We start from the raw sequence: 16991 nt of genomic DNA, 5'->3' as shown, positions 1-16991 counted from the left end.
CTTATTCAAGGGAAATAATTCTCATGTTTTAGAAAAAGAAAGGAAGCTTTTTGCTTGTTTTAAAAATTTCTTTCTATCTCATTTAGTTGTTAGAATTGATAATCATGACTGGGCACCAATACATGTATTTCATTTTTGCCAAGTATTTCTGAAAATGGATTTAATCTTATTTGTCCATAAAGACAGCAACCCATTGTCTAAATCTGTTGTTGACCCTTGAATTATGCTTTCTTCTCCTGCCTTTCTCAGATCTTTTTATAAATAATACTACCAGGTAGTTAATTTCCAGTAAAACATCTGCCAGAGATGTAGCAATATAGAAAAAAGGTAAATATTTGGATGGCCATACTCTTGAATTTTAACCAGAGCATATATTAGCAGTTTTTAAATTTGTTGGCATTTATGACAACTTTTCTGTCATGATCATAGTTTTATTTTAAAAAGAAAAAAGCAACAAACTTCGTGCTGCTCAAACATGAATGCATAAAAACCACTCCGGAAGCATGTTTGAAAGTGCACATTTCCTGGTCACCTCTAGCCGTTTTAACTTGGTAGTTGTGGGCTGGTGTCCAGGAGTTTGCATATGTAGCAGCCATCACTGGTGAGGCTGCTGGAAGTGGTTCATCCCACATCGTGAGAAACTCCATCCTCAAGATTTTAAACTCCCCAGTTAGAGACCCATTGGACACGGTTCAGAAGCATAGTGGTGCCTGGCCATCTTTGGCTCTCACCAGTGGAGTTAGGAATTGCGGACACAGCAGAGGTATTCGTGTTGTAGCTCAGAGGGGCACATGGGATGATGAAGCTGGAGTTTTTGCCGCTTACGACTAGTTTCTGAAGCATTAGATGCATCTTCAGTACACAGTACATTGTGTGGAATACCTTTCCAGAAACCTCTCAAGCTATTACATTGTCTCCCTGACATATGTCTAAAAGGCATACTTTTAAATGCACTTAAAATGATCAAATTCAATAAAAATGTATGAAAATTGTTGCATATACATGACATGGTGTCATGTCAGTGAGTACAACAAGTGATGGGAAGAGGCCAAGGCCATGCCGGTGACCTTGGCACACTTGAGGACCTGTTGGTCAGTAGTGTCACCTTACCATAATATTACATATTTCCTTTGGCTGTATTTTATCCCTTTTCTATATTAAAAATTCATATCCCTTTTCTTTCCTTTTTATTTTTATCATTTGATCTTTCTTTTTAAAAAATGTTTCTGACTCCTGAGTTTCAGGAGAGCCCCAGAACTGTGGACTTGTGTGGGCTGGTGTGGGCTGGTGTGCAGGGTGGCACATGGTGCCATTCTCTGGGACTTCTTGTTTGCAGAAGTAAAAGCTGCCACCTGGATAGGGTTTTTCTTCCCATTTTCAGGTGGCAGATTTCTTGGTTAGAGAACCTTTTTAAGGTAGTTTCACGCCAGTCAAAGTATCACTGTAAATTGAAACAATTCTTGGGGTGCCGGGGTGGCTCAGTCAGTTAAGTGTCCAACAGGCTCAAGTCATGATCTCATGGTTCTTGGAGCCTAGAGCCTGCTTTGGATTCTGTGTCCCTCTCTCCCTCTGCCCCTCCCCCACTCACATTCTGTCTCTTTCTCTCTCAAAGATAAACGTTTAAAAATTTTTCAAAAATTGAAACAATTCTATAATAATGACATTGTCAAGTTATATCCCACCAAGAGCTAAGCAGAATAAGAGTAAAAATTTCAGAAGCCCGGGGGAGATATGCCTTCATTTTTTTCAGTGATTTTGAAGCACCTCCCACATAGATGGGAATTTGCTTATTTATTTAAGTGAGCTGAGAGGAGAGCTTTGGGTGGCCTCTCTGGGTCACTGTCCTTGCGCAGGAGCCCCTAGCTGTGCCGTCAGCATGCTGTGTCTCCTGGCTAGTGGATTTGTACAACATACGGTGAGCTTTCATTAATTTATCGTGCCAGATACCCACACACTGTGATGAAATTGAAGCAAATGGAGGCTTGCAACTACTTCAGAGGCTGTACCAACTTCACAAGGATTGTCCCAAAGTACAGAGAAATATAATGCGTATCATTGGAAACATGGCTTTGAATGAACATCTTCATTCTACTATAGTTCGCTCAGGTAACGGTGTTATATATGCTGAGTATTTTGGATCTGATCCTTTGTTCTTCTCCTACCTCCACCTCTCACCGTACGTTAATCTTTCTTTTTATTTGTTTGTTTTTAATGTTTATTTTTGAGAGACAGAGCATGAGTATGAGCTACGGAGGGGCAGAGAGAGAGGGAGACACAGAATCCCAAGCAGGCTCTAGGCTCTGAGCTGGCAGAGCCTGACGCGGGGCTCGAACTCATGAACCGTGATATCGTGACCTGAGCCAGAGTCACATGCTTAACTGACTGAGCCACCCAAGCGCCCCACAATACGTTAATCTTGTAAGAGACTTAACACTTTGCTTAGGGTTAGTTATGGGTCTTCAGGGCATACGTTTTAGTAGGGGCGTGGAATTGCTTGAGACATGGATAGTCCACACTTGAGATCGTCGCTGTGTGGATAGTCAGAGGAGAGCAGTTTTTGCCATGGTGACCATCTAATGGTTTACATCATCTTTGACAGCATTCGCTTAACCAAGAGGACGTGTATTCAGTGTAATCGTGGTTTTCCCCACGTCCCTGCCTGATCCAGGCTGCATCGTGATGGTTGCAAAATGATGATTTTCTGAATGCAGAACGCCCTCCCCACGTACTTCTCAGCAGTTGGCATTTGCCTGTAAGCAGGAGCCCTCCCTCTCCTTCTGTCTGTCTCCCTTTCTTCCCTCCTGTCCCTCCCTCCTTCCGCAGCAGTCCGGGCACATGGATTCCTGGGGTTGGTTTTTTTTTCATGGTTTATAACTTATTACTCTACTTAACATTTGATGCCAGGTTGTCTTGGTTTTGGTCAGTGGGAGCCTGACACACCGACTCCTGTGCCCTGGCAGTGTGCTCACCGCAGCTGGGGAGCCATTCCTTCTTACCGTCTGAGTAACAAGACGTCCCAGGCTCCTTCTCTGAGGAGAAGTACAGATTGATTTTTTAGAGACCCGATCTGGGTGCTTGGTGTGGTTATTGTTCCTGAGCGTCCTCACTTCTTGGCTCTCTCAGTGGAAAAAGCAAGGTGGTAAATACCAGGACACCCACAAATATGCATTCATATGTGTACACATCCGTGCATACGCTCATAGTTATTAGAGACTGCGAGTGTACATTTTTTCTTGTGTCTGTCTCTGCTTTTTTTTGTTTGTTTGTTTACACTGAAGAGTTTTTTTATCAGAAGTTTTTAATTTGATGAATCTCATTTAGGGATCAGCAAACTTTTTCTATAAAGGACCACTTACTATGGGCTTTATTTGTTCCACTTTTTTTTTTTTAGATTCTTAAGGTAGAAACTGAGGTCACTGATTTCAGCCTCTTGTTTCAGTTATCTATTGCTGTATATCAGACACAAAACTCATTGGTTAAAATAGTGCCCTGTATTTTCCTCGTGAATGTGAAAGTTGGGCAAGATTGAGTGCTGAAGGCTCTGGGCCTTCATGCAGCACTAACTCAGGGAGCTCAGCTGTGGGACGGGAGGCACACTTTCATGATTGTCCCTCACATGGCCTGCACACTGGAACTGGCTGTCAGCTGGGAGCTCAGCTGGCGCTGGGGACATTGGCTCCTTCCTGTCTGTGCCTCTCCATGCAGCCTGGGGCTCCTTAAAGCCTGATGGCTAGGTTTCAAGGGCAAGTGTCTCAGGAGGGCCAGGTATAAGCTCTTTTTGGCCTTTTACAATCAAGCTTTGGAAGTAATTTCTGACACAATCACTAAGGCTAGCTCATATTCAAGGGGAAGGGCTTTGGAGGGGGTTTAGACTCGTCACCTCTTGATGGAGAATTAGCATCAAAGAATTTGAAGACATGTTTTCAAATCACTGTAATTATTTCCTAATACAAGCATTTAAAGCTGTAAATTTAACCTGTTTTAGATGCATCCCTCAAACTTTGAATATATTGTATTTTCATCATTATTCCGTTTGATGTATTTTCTAATCTTGTGTTTTTTTTGCTTTGTCTCATGGGTTACTCAAAAATGTGCTGCATAGTTTATAAATATTAAGGGTTTTCTAGATATCATTTGCCTGTGATTTCTAATTTAATATTCCATGTGTTCAGAGAACATACCCTGTAAGAGTTTAGTCTTTGGAAATTTATTGAGACTTATTTGATAGCCTGTATGTGGTCTCTTGTGATGCATGTTCTGTGAGCACTTGGAAAGAATGAGTGTTCTGTAGTGGTTGGCGAACGATTCTGTATGTAGCAATGAAGCCAGAGTGTTGCTCAGATCTTTACTGAGCTTTGTCTATTTCTGTGAGTTACTGAGAGACGTGTTGAATTGTTCAACTGTAGTTGTGAATTTGTCTGTTTTCCCTTTAGTTCTACCAGCTTTCTCTTCCTGGCAGATTATTCATTTTTTATTATCAAGTGATGTTTCTACCACTGGTGACACTCCTTTTCCTTAAGTCTACTTCATCTAGTATCAGAATAGCCGCACTAGCTTTCTTTTTAAAAAATTTTTGTTATTGGGGTGCCTGGGTGGCTCATTTGGTTGAGCATCTGACTCTTGATTTTGGCTCAGGTCATAATCCCAGGGTTGTGGGATTGAGTCCTACAAGAGATTCTCTCCCCCTCTGCCCCTCTCCCCCACTCACATGTGCTCGTTTGCTCTCTTCAAATAAAAAACAAAAAATTTGTTATTGAAGTATAGTTGACATACAGTGTTATCTTAGTTTCAGGTGTACAGCATAGTGATTCAGCAATTTTATACATTATGCAATGCTCACCATTGTTAAGTGTAGTCCCAACATTATTATAATATTGGCCATATTTCCTATGCTGTTCTTTTCGTCCCTGTGACTTATTTATTTTATAGCTGGAAGTTTGTACCTCTTCATCTCCTTCACATGTTTTGCTCATCCCCCCACCCTCCTCTCACCTGGCAACTGCTAGTTTGTTTTCTGTATTTATGAGTCTGTTTCTATGAGAGTGTTTTGTTTTTGTTTTTTAAATTTCACATATAAGTGAAACATGGTATTTATGTTTCGCGTTCTGACCTATTTCACTTAACATTATACTCTTTAGGTCCATTTGTGATATCACAAATGAGAAAGATCTCATTCTTTTTTATGGCTGAGTGATAGTCCATTACACACACACACACACACACACACACACACACACACCATCTTCTTTATCCATTTACCCACTGAGGTACTCTGGTTGTTTCCATATCTTGGCTGTTGTAAATAATGCTATAATAAATGGGTGCTTATATTTTTTTGAATTAGGTTTTTTCATTTTCTTTGGATAAATACCCAGTAGTGGAATTACAGGATTATATGGTATTTCTAGTGTTAATTTAATAATCTTCATATTGTTTTCAACAGCAGCTGTATCAATTTATGTTTCCACCAACAGTACGTGAAGATTCTTTTTTTCTCATGTCCTCACTAACACTTGTTATTTCTTGTCTTTTTGCTTCTAACCATTCTGAATGATATGAGGTGATATCTCACTGTGGTTGTGATTTTCATTTCCTGAATGATCACTCTGGCTTTTTCTTATGCGTGCTGTTTGTAATACCTATCTTTTATCTTTTCCCCTTCTTTTGCTTTCAGTTTTCTGTGACTTTTAAAAAAATTTTTTTAAATGTTTATTTTTGAGATAGAGCGCGGGAGGGGCAGACAGAGAGAGGGAGGTACAGAATCAGAAGCAGTCTCCAGGCCTTGAACTGTCAGCACATTGCCCGATGTGGGGCTTGAAGTCACAAACCGTGGGATCATGACCTGAGCCGGACACTCAGCCAGCTGAGCCACCCAGCCATCTGTGACTTTAAAAGGAAGTACATCTTTTATAGACAGCATATAGGTACATCATTTTTTAAATCCAGTTTGATCTTTTTATAATAGGAGTATTTTGTCTTGTTACCTGTAATGTAATTATGAATATTGTTTTCTTTTTTTTCTCCTTTACTGACTTTTTTGAGTTACTTGAGTATCTTTTACATTCTGTTCTTTTTCCTCTTTTGGCTTTTTATATAGTTATTTATATGGGGTTTTTTTTGGTAGTATCCTTATCACAGTCTATGCTGAATTAATATTACACCACTTTATCTATAGAGTGAGTTTCTTACAACAGCATAGTTCACTTCCCACCTCCCGCCATCCTTTCTCATATTGTCATAATATATTTTACTCCTACATTGTGTTACATGCTTTGTGATACATGGTTGTTATTTTTTTAATTTTTTTTTTTTTAGTTTATTTATATTTGAGACAGAGAGAGACAGAGCATGAGCAGGGGAGGCGCAGAGAGAGAGGGAGACACAGAATCCGAGGCAGGCTCCAGGCTCTGAGCTGGCAGCCCAGAGCCCGATGTGGGGCTCGAACCCATGAACCGAACCCAGGTGCTCAACCGACTAAGCCACCCAGGTGCCCCACATGGTTGTTATTTTTAAGAGTCATCATATTTAAAGATTATAAGGAAAAAGGAAAGTCATTTTTGTTTATTTACACATTTATAATATCTAGTGCTTCGCCTCCTTTTCTGTTTATCTACATTTACTTCTGATATAATTTCCTTACAGCCTCAAGAGCTGAGTCTGCTGGACAAATCCTCTCACCTTGCATTTTCTCAAAGTCTTTTACTTCACTTCTATTTTATTATCGCAGGAAAGAGATTTTGCATGGATAAAGAATTGTTTGTTGGCACTATGTTATTTATGTTAAAAATGTCATTCCATTCTCTCCTGACTACCGGTGTCTGATGAGAAGTCTCATTCCCATTTTCTTTCTCCTGTATGTAACTTGTCATTTTCTCTCTGGCTTCTTTTAAGTTTTTATGCTTGGTTTTCAGCAGTTTGACTCTGAAGTGCTTGGTTCCTTTTTTATATTTATGCTTTTCAGGGTCCACTGAGCTGACGGAATCTGTGGGTTGATGTTTTTGATCAGATTTGGAAAATTTCCAGCCAGTACGTCTTAAAATATTTGTTCTCATCCCTTTTTGCCCTTTTCTTCCTTTGGGACCTCACTGTGTGTATGAGAGCTCTTGGTTCTGTTCCCCAGGCCATTGGGACTCTGTTCATTTCTTTTCAAATACTCTTTTTTCTCTCTGTGTTTTACTTTGGATAATTTCAATTGACTTACCTTCAGTTTCTTTAATGAGATAGAGCCTTGATCAAGTCAGTACTTTATTTAAACAAACAAGCAAACCCACACTCGTCCCTGACCCTGACTCTACCCAAGCCCTCAGTCCTCTGGTATCAGCATGTGGCGGACAGTCCACTAAACACCTTGGTCTCTCAGTCCCTTGCCTTCTCATTTGCATTGACTTCCTTCTGTGCTCCTGACTGTCTAGCGCTCCACTCCTGTGCCACACCTTGTCCTGGTCATTGCCAGAAACCACCGCACCTAGCGAGTCGGTGACTCACCTCTGAGTACGACCTCCTCTTGTTCAAGCCTGTGTTTGCACCTGCTGCCACGGGGACCGGTTTTCTGTTTTTCCAGGAGTCTGTCTACTGACTCCTTTATTTTCTCCCAGCCCGTCAGTCCTTTTTATTCTTCCCCTCACTTCTGAGCCAGCACGTCCGTGCTCCACGGTCTGTCATTTCCGTAACATGGTCTTCAGCGCCCCGGAGCTCCCCTCCCCTTCTTTTAGCACACCCTGGGTCAAGAGCCCAACACCAGATGAAATCCACTGTCCGCTTCTTCTGTTCCTGAGCACGGAATCATGGCAGATGGGCTGTCACCTTCAGTATCGCTCAGCAGGCCTCGCTGTTCCTGGCGATACCTATTTCAGCCTCCCCCACCTTCCTCAGCCCTTTCATCTCCTCCGTCCCTTCAGCGGAGGACCTGTTCCACTTCGGTGAGACTGCTGAAAGCCTGAAGGGAATTTTCCCTCAGCTTCCCACTACCAAAACCAAACCCGCCTTCTCCTTTTCTGCTCTTGCAAATAGAAGGGACATCTCTTATGAGACCTCCAACTATGCCTGGCTCCTGGCTCCTTTCGCCGTCTCAGGAATTGCCAGCCTTTCTCATCTGTGTGGTCAGCAGCTCCCTGTCAACAGGACCCTTCTGATCCACATGCCTTAGGGGGCAGTGTGACAGCCTGAAGTCACAGCACCACATTCTCCTGGTTTGTCAGCCTATCTTCTGCTCTTCCGTTTTATGTCTAAACCTTTGAAGAGTTATCTGTACTTCCTTTTGTTCAGCTCCCATTATTTCGGAATATTTCAGTTTGAATTCTGCTGCCTTACCCTATTTTATTTTTTCTTTAGGTATCCTGTATCTTTACCTGTTTGCGTGCGTGCATGCATGTGTGTGTGTGTGTGTGTGCGTGTGTGTGTGTGTGTATAAATGTTAATAGTATCAGGTCTGTAACATTTTTTAAGTTAATTTATTCCAGAGAGAGAGAGAGTGCCTGTGAGTGAGGAATGGGCAGAGAGAGAGGGAGAGAGAATCGCAAGCAGGTCCACACTATCAGCGAAGAGCCTGATGTCAAAATCAAGAGTTAGACGCTTAACCAACTGCACCACCCAGGTGCCCCACAGATCTGTAGCTTTTTACCATTCAGATTTACACAAGTTAAAAAGATACTGATAATATCCACTGCTGGTGAAGGTGCGTGAAAACTCCTCTCACACTTTGTTGGAGGGGATGTAAATTGATTCAGTTTTTTGATAGGCACTTAGTAGTACCTGTTAAAAGAATGTATATACCATTTGAATTAGCAGTAATACTACAAGGACTCTCCTACCTGAATACTAATGGGTGTTCTTGAAGATTTGTGTATAAAAATGTTTATCAGACTGTTGTTTGCAGTATGGAAAAAATGGAAACCACCTAAATGTCTGCCAGTAGGAATAATGGTTAAATAAACTGGTATCTCCATCTCTGCTAAATGCTGGAGTTAAAAAGAATGAAGCTGATGTATGTGGGGAGCATTCCAAGGCACACCTGCTGCAGTAGCCGATCAGTCACGGAACAGTAGGGATGGGGAGATTCCACTTAGGCCAAAAAAAAAAAAAGGCATGTAGAACCACAGTGTATATGTATAGTGATAGGTATGTGACTGACTTTTTGAAATAAGGTTTGGAAAGGTGTCCACCAAACTTTTAACTCTGGTTACTTCTGAGGATATATGGAATTGGGCAGTGATGGGAGTGCTGGGGTGGGAATTTGATTATTAAGTGCTGTTTTTTAAAAAATCGTTTTTATAATTAACATATCTTCAGACGTTACAGGATTTAAAAGCATCAAATCTTAAGGAAACACAAGTTTTCCAAGGGGCATTTGGTGTTTTATAAAAGGTGAAGCATCTCAGGCATTGTGAAAATACTTTGTCAACTCAAAAAAGCCACGGAAACGGCTTGCTCCGTGCTTTCTCTTGCGTTCCCTTTCTTGGGATCCATTAAAAATAAAGCCATCTTTTTGAATGTATACCAGTAATACACCTCTACAGGTAGAATTTCAAAACATTCTTATATTGTTATTATACATCATTCTTTAGAACATTTTGAAGGGACATTTTTTTGATACTACAAATTTGAATATTGTTAAAGAATGATGATTGGGTCTGAGACTTCTTTTGGATTATTAAACACTGGCCTCCTATCATCACACCGACACTTTTGCCACAGAGCGTGGGAGGAGGACTTGGGGACAACTGAGTGCCTGCTGGGCTTGGTAAATGCAATTTTTATTTGGATTTATTCACTAGAACCTTCTTCCAGCCCATGTAACTTGACTGAGGTTCCACAGCAACAGTAGGTGACAAATTTTGAGCCCAAATCTTTCTGCCCTCAAGGTCCATGTTGCATTATTTTAAATTATATAAATAACATGTGGATAGATTCTCATGGTAAGTAACTTCAGAGAGCATAGATAGAGCAAGAAAGTTAAGCCCACATTTTTATGGAGTCCTCCCCAACCCGACTCTCACCTACAAGGTGATGACTGTTTATTAGTTTGCTGCCTCTTTATAGGTGTGTGTGTGTGCGCGCGCGCGCGCGTGTGCGCGTGCGGAAGCACTTCCATACATGTTTATATGCAAAAAGTAGTATGTTTTAAGTAACAAAAACATGAAAAATAAATGAAGCTGGACTGCACATAGTATGGCTTTGTTTTTGGGGGCACCTGGCTGGTTCAGTCATTACAGCATGCAACTCTTGATCTCTGGGTTGTGAGTTTAAGCCCCATGTTGAGTGTAGAGATTACATAGATAAACAACAACCCATACTCTACAGTATAATCCTGTGTTGTTGAAGGAAAAAGGTGCTTATGAGCTATACAGCATGTATATGTTAGGGGCACCTGGCTGGCCCAGTTGGTGGAGCCAACTCTTGACCTCCAGGTTTTGAGTCAAATACTATGAATCTCTGAGCTGAGAAAAAAAGTGTTTCCTTTCTGAACCCCATGTTTTACAGACTTTTGTCTATCAAGCAAACTCATTCGTTTTTTAATATTCTTTTTTTAAAAAATTGAAGTCTAATGAACATACCATGTTCTGTTAGTTTCAGGTGTACAATATGATTCATCCATTCTGTACATTACTCTGCTTATCATGATAAGTGTCCCCTTCAACCCCTTCACCTGGTTCCCCCATCCCACTCCCTCCTCTCTGGCAATCCCCAGTTTGTTCTCTGTAGGTAAGAGTCTGTTTATTTAGTTTGTCTCTTTTTTCTTTGTTTCTTAAATTTCACATATGAGTGAAATCATATGGTATTTGTCTCCGACTTACTTAGCAGTATACCCTCCAGCTCTAGCCATGTCGTTGCAAATGGCAAGATTCCTTTTTTTTTTTTTTAATGTTTTATTTATTTCTAGGAGAGAGAGAGACAGCGTGAGCACGGGAGGGTCAGAGAGGGAATCACAGACTCTGAAACAGGCTCCAGGCTCTGAGCTGGCAGTCAGCACAGAGCCCGACGCGGGGCTCGAACCCACGAACCGCGAGATCATGACCTAAGCGAAAGTTGGACGCTTAACCGACTAATCCACCCAGGCGCCCCAAGATTCCTTTTTTTTAAGGCTGGGCAGTATTTTACTGCATATATACCACATCTTCTTTATCCATGTATCTCTGGATGGACACTTGAGTTGTTTCCATATCTTGCTCTTCCATATTGTATATAATGCAGTAAACATGGGGGTACCTTTATCTTTTTTAATTAGAGTTTTTGTTTTATTTGGATAAATACCCAGTAGAGGAGTGACTAGAGCATATGGTAATTCTGTTTTTAATTTTTTGATGAATCTTCATACTGTTTTCCACATTGGCTGTACCAGCTTACATTCCCACCAACGGTCCCTTTTTTCCACGTCCTTGCCAATACTTGTTATTTCTAAGCAAGGTCATTATGAAGAAACCATTTCTTATGTGCATTAAAGGCTGCTAATATGACTGACAATCAGGATGAAATAACTAGTATTAAAACCTACTGAGTTTAATAATTCTTGCTGAAAGCAAAATACCATATTTTACTGTTGATGACATCTCTAGTAATTGCAACTTTTGTTGGCTCTTGAACCTTCCTACCTTCTTTGAGACCCCCTGATGCAGGGCACCTGGCTTGGGACATCACGTGCCGTGGGACCCGGAGGACCTGAGGGCAGAATGGAGTTGGAGTGGTGGTTCTTTTCCATGAGACAGACGCTGGAGTCTGCCTTCGCCCTGTTGCTTTCAGCCAGAAACCGGTTTGCTCACGGTCTGAGATGGAGGAGCGTTGGCATTTAGGGGCTTGTTCTTCTCACCAGGTTGGGTTTCCATACTGGCGAAAGCAATGAAGTCTCCCCGCATCATGGAGGCCTCCCATGCCGCCAGGACGCTGGCCAACCTGGACCGAGAGACCATGCGAGAGAAATACCAGGACGGCGTGTACGTGCTACACCCCCAGTACCGCACAAGGTAACGGCGTCGCTGTCTCCTGTGAGGGGGTAAAGCCTACAGGGCTTACCTCTTTATTTTATTTATGCATAATTCAGATGTTAAATACCTTACGGATAATTCTGATAACCTTATATACTGACTCAGTTTGTCCATAACAACCTCAGAAGAATCGCAGGCTGTCATGAAAGTATGGAACTGGCTAACTTAGCTTGATTTTACACCAAGGGCCGACCTTCAGTAAGATAGCGTTCACTTCTTAGAGTGCGGCCTGCTTGAGCTCTGTAATGCGGGTTCTTTGTTTCGCTGCTGGTTTCATGGAGATCTGAGTTAGAAGCTGATTAGGATTGTAGAGGTTGGTCTGCATGGCAGCAGGCAGGCAGGCAACCACATTATATTAGCCTGGTTCTGGAACTCAAAAGCACTGAGAAAGTTTATGCAAGGTATGAAGTCATGCACTGGAAGGAATAAGTTATAATAACTTTGACTCATACTCCTTCCTAAGATTATATCTGGTCACCATTTCCAGTTTATCATTGCTAAGATAGTAAATATAAAGGACCACAATGAAAAACTTAAATATTTCTGGGATTTTTGTCAGGTACTTTATTTAATTTAGAATGTGTGTTTTCTTTTGTGTTTTTTTTTTTTTTTGTTTGGTTTTAGTTTTTATTTATTTATTTTGAGAGAGGGAGAGAGTCCCAGGCAGCCTCCCTGCTGTCAGCACAGAGCACTACACAGGGCTCGATCTCACAGAACCCTGAGATCATAACCTGAGCTAAAATCAAGAGTCAGATGCTTAACCAGTTGAGCCACCCAGGTGCCCCTTGTCAGGCACTTTAATACCTCAGAGAAGTGCCTGAGTAGTCAGTCGTTAAGTATCAACTGATTTCGGCTCAGGTCATGATCTTATGGTTTGTGGTTTCAAGACCTACATCAGGCTCTGTGCCGATAGCTTGGAGCCTGGAGCCTGCTTTGGATTCTGTGTTCTCCTTCTCTCTCTGCCCCTCCCCCCCCTCAAATAAATAAACATTAAAAAAATACTCAGAAAATAGCAAAAACATTTAATTGAAAAATGGATTGCCTGGCTAATTCCAGTTTATAAACAATATGGAAATGTATTTAATATGTATTGCATAATTGTGTGTGTACTGTAAATAGCTTACAAGTAATATGCTATGTATAATTTTTAAAAATGTCATATCTAAAGACAATGAATTACTTTAAAATCTCATTTTTAAAAAAATTTTTTTAATGTTTTTATTTACTTAGAGAGAGAGAGACAGTGTGAGCAGGGGAGGGTCAGAGAGAGAAGGAGATACAGAATCTGAAGCAGGCTCCAGGCTCTGAGCTAGCTGTCAGCACAGAGCCTGACGTGGGGCTTGAACCCACGAATTGTGAGATCATGACCTGAGCCGAAGTCGAATGCTTAACTGACTGAGCCATGCCCCTAAAATCTCATTTCTGATATTTTCCTTGATAAGTTTTTACAAATCTCTCATACACACTCAATTTGAAACTACACTAGCTTATTCTTATTTAATTTCTTAAATACTTTTGTTGGTTTGTGGAATATTCTCATGAAATTCTTTGGAGGGCAGTCTATGACATATGTCATTTCATTGGTCACTAAACTCATTATAATTGATTCTAGTTGGTCTACTAGCTGGGTCTCTGTCCATTCTTTTTTCTTAAACGTTTTATTTTTATTTTTGAGAGACAGAGACAGAGTCCGAGTAGGGGAGGGGCAGAGAGAGAGAGAGAGAGAGGGGAAGACACAGAATCCAAAGCAGGCTCCAGGCTTTGAGCTGTCAGCACAGAGCCTGATGCAGGGCTCGAACCCATGACCCATGAGATAATGACCTGAGCTGAAGTGGGTCGCTTAACCCGCCTCCCAGGCGCCCCTCTGTCCATTCTTACAGAGCAGTGAGCACACTCCGTGTCTCTCTGCCAGGACTCCTTACAGGGATCGTCCGCACACCTGTGCTTACACGGCCTGCCTTCCTGGTCTTATTTGCTCTCGTATAAGCTTGCTAAGCACCATCCACAGAGTGCTCTGTAGATTCTTACCCTAGCAGTAATGCATTTATTCTGCTTCTTTTTAAAACTCTCTTCCCCATCAGTCAGCCCATTAAAGCAGATGTCCTTTTTATTCATGGCCTTATGGGAGCAGCATTCAAAACGTGGCGCCAGCAGGACAATGAGCAGGTTTTAACTGAAAAGATTTTAGAGGACGATGCCAGGTATACAACGTGTTGGCCCAAGGTAAGGAAGCGCCGACTTTGCAGTTGGCCACCTCCTTCATGACACACGAGCATCTCTGGCTGTCGAAGCCCTCATTGTGATGTGCTTATTTTTCTCTTTCTACTGGGATTTTTCTTCCATGTAGATTTTCTGTCCCTTGGGGACACTCGTAGTCTGTTCATGAACAGCTCAGCTTGTCAGCCTGCCTTCTGCTGTGTAATTTCTGATCAGGGTGTGGGCTGTAACTCTCAAAGAGTACTTCATTAAGTAAACGGGTGGGCAAAGGCCAGCATTGGTTCATTCCTATTAAAACTATGCCACATATTCAGAATAGCCAGTTCTGTGACTTTAAGAAATAATTCTACTTTGGATTCCCTTGATGTTTCTTCTGAGAGCCGTAGCTCTGGGATGGATGCGCCCAGTGGGGTGTACCTGGAGCCCAGGGAAGATGGCTGCGCACATGGGCAGTGTCTAGGGCTTCGTCCCCCTGTGACTTCCTCGCCTCCACAGAGGCTCATCCTGCAGGAGGGATGGTTTGCACTTGGTCTCTGGCAACACAGAAGTACGATAGAGCCTGGGTCCACAGACAGAACTGCGACTCAGTACCTCTGAGTCCCCGGGTCAGATCTCCATCCGTCAGACTCCCTGTGCTGAGATCAGACCTTTCTGTTAAGTGCTCTCCAAACTCTAGTTTGACCTGGATTCCTTGTTTTTGTCTGTAACATATTAAAGTGAGAATATTTTCTGGAAACTTGCATTGGCCTTATGCTTATTAATATTGGTGCCACTTTGTGACCAGAGATATAAAAAGATAAAATGCTGGAAACGGTTTTCTAGTCACCTTTAAACTTTATTCTAATGTGATGTTTATTAGTCATATTACGGTGACCTTTAGTTAACAGGTGTCAGTTACAAGGAAACACGTGAAGCAGTGGAAGTTCCTGTCTGTGCTTTTGTACCTTTTATTTTATGTAGACATGGTTGGCAAGAGACTGTCCTGCTCTCCGAATTATATCTGTGGAATATGACACCAGCCTGAGCGACTGGAGAACGAGGTGCCCGATGGAAAGGTAACAGAAGGAGCTGGGAGCTGGGAGGAAGGGCCAGGGTCCAGGCCACAAGTGGACCCTCTGAGGTGGGGAGGGGGCTTGAGCACAGAATTTTATTATGAGAACCCTAGCCTTTTTTCTTTTCTTCAAAAAGGAGTTTGTAATATATAAGCAATGAAACCGTATAAAGCTTAGACATAGCGTCCATGTTGGGCTCCTAAAGTAGTTCATTTGTAACGATTCTCATAGTAAGGACAGTGGATTCTATAGTGAAGTCTCCTTTACTCTCGGAAGTAAATGTGAGGCTTTTTCCCTTTTGTGTTCACAAGTATACTGGCTAAAGCAAGCAAAGAAAAAGATGCTGAGCAGCGTAGGCTCCCTGTGTCACTTGTATGTCATATGTGCTGATTGTATATACACGGAGGAGCACTGGACCTCTGGGCTCCGAGACCAAGACTGTAGCTGATTCTACCTTTGACCCACTGTGTGATCTTCGACAAGTCATCTAACTTGTCTGGGAGGCTTGGTCTGCAAATTGAGAGAGTTGGTCTGAATCACTGTTACCAAACTGAGTGTTGCCTGTGCATGGCCCGCCCGTGCGATAGGGGGTGCCCTGAGGGCCAGTGGGCAGGAGCTCAGGGGTCCTTCCCATTTCACCTGGAGCAACTCTGACAAACCTGCGTTGCAAGGAGAGGATTCTATACATAAACAGTTTAAAACTACCAGACTACCTAGTTTTGAAGTTCCCTGTTAGCTTGAAAATTACTTTGAATTTTTTGATTCTAATAGCTTTCTGGTATTTCTAAATAACCAAAATGATGAAAGCTTCATGTTTGCAGCATAAACAGAAATGGAACCAACCAGCAAGCAGCTGACCATGTAGGGGACTCACAGGAGACAATGTGGCATTATTTTCAGGCCACATAATGAGAAAGGACACACCTCCTAAGTGGTGGGGGCGGTTGGTGCGAGACCCCAGCTCGACTTGTAAAAATTGCTAGACGCGTATTAGGTGCTCAAACCCTGCTTGTTTAGTAAACGAATGGCTTGTTCTGGGGCTAGATATTCCCAGTTATGCCGCTGTGACTAAGAAGTGGGGAATGAGCAGTTGTAGACATCATACTGACCCTAAAATGTAGTATGTGGTATTGGCCCAATTAAAGTTCTTGCCTTAAAAAATTAGTAAAATTGGGGGTGGGGGGAGCAGTAGCCCCATGTCATGCCTGCTGTTTTCTTTTTGTTCAGGAAGTCCATTGCATTCAGGAGCGACGAGCTTCTGAGGAAGCTCAGAGCTGCTGGTGTTGGGGACAGGCCTGTCATTTGGGTGTCACATAGCATGGGAGGTAAGTGCGTTTCATTGTTGTGAAGCGCTGCTGTGAGGTTACTGTCGGCTGTTGGGGCTGACTTACCACAGCTCTCTGCTTCACTTAACACTGGCCCCTTTTCCCTCTGAATTAACATTTTTGGCTATGGCTAAGAGTTTTTAAATTACTCTACTTCCCTGCCCTGCTATTTGTTTTTCTAGAAGGGGACCACGAGGAACAGGAATTTGACGACATCATGCTTTCACGTAGTGAGAATCAGTAGCAGCAGCAGCAGCAGCCCGTGGCTTATATAAGCCTGACCTGTACACCCCCCTCAGCATTCCTGGCTGGTCCTTGCAGCCCCCTCCCCGCTCCCCCAGCCACTGGGGAGCCCGCAGCCCCAGCCCCCAGCCTGCTGAGGAGAGAGGTGAAGGCAGCCCCTGCTCCTCCCAGCCCCC

At 42.5% G+C, this 16991-nt stretch overlaps 1 protein-coding gene across 3 annotated transcripts in view; it reads left to right on the top strand.

Annotated features, from left to right (window-relative positions):
* The window catches only part of SERAC1 (serine active site containing 1), a 50323-nt gene that overhangs the window by 19805 nt on the left and 13527 nt on the right, over nt 1–16991 (top strand). For 2 of the 3 annotated variants that reach the window (XR_013332988.1, XM_077755123.1), the window contains exons 10-14: nt 1944–2106; nt 11807–11957; nt 14060–14201; nt 15156–15250; nt 16475–16572. Coding sequence is in view for 1 of the 3 variants with exons in the window: in XM_077755123.1 (XP_077611249.1) it covers nt 1944–2106; nt 11807–11957; nt 14060–14201; nt 15156–15250; nt 16475–16572 (649 nt within the window). In the remaining 2 variants the exon portion in view is untranslated. Of the gene's footprint in view, nt 1–1943; nt 2107–11806; nt 11958–14059; nt 14202–15155; nt 15251–16474; nt 16573–16754; nt 16961–16991 lie in introns of all 3 variants that reach the window. The other variant, XR_013332989.1, reaches the window with a different exon arrangement.

Source organism: Crocuta crocuta, unplaced genomic scaffold (assembly GCF_008692635.1).
Source record: "Crocuta crocuta isolate KB4526 unplaced genomic scaffold, BGI_CrCroc_1.0 scaffold11, whole genome shotgun sequence".
Classification (NCBI taxonomy): domain Eukaryota; kingdom Metazoa; phylum Chordata; class Mammalia; order Carnivora; family Hyaenidae; genus Crocuta; species Crocuta crocuta.
This window is presented reverse-complemented; position numbering and strand designations above follow the sequence as displayed.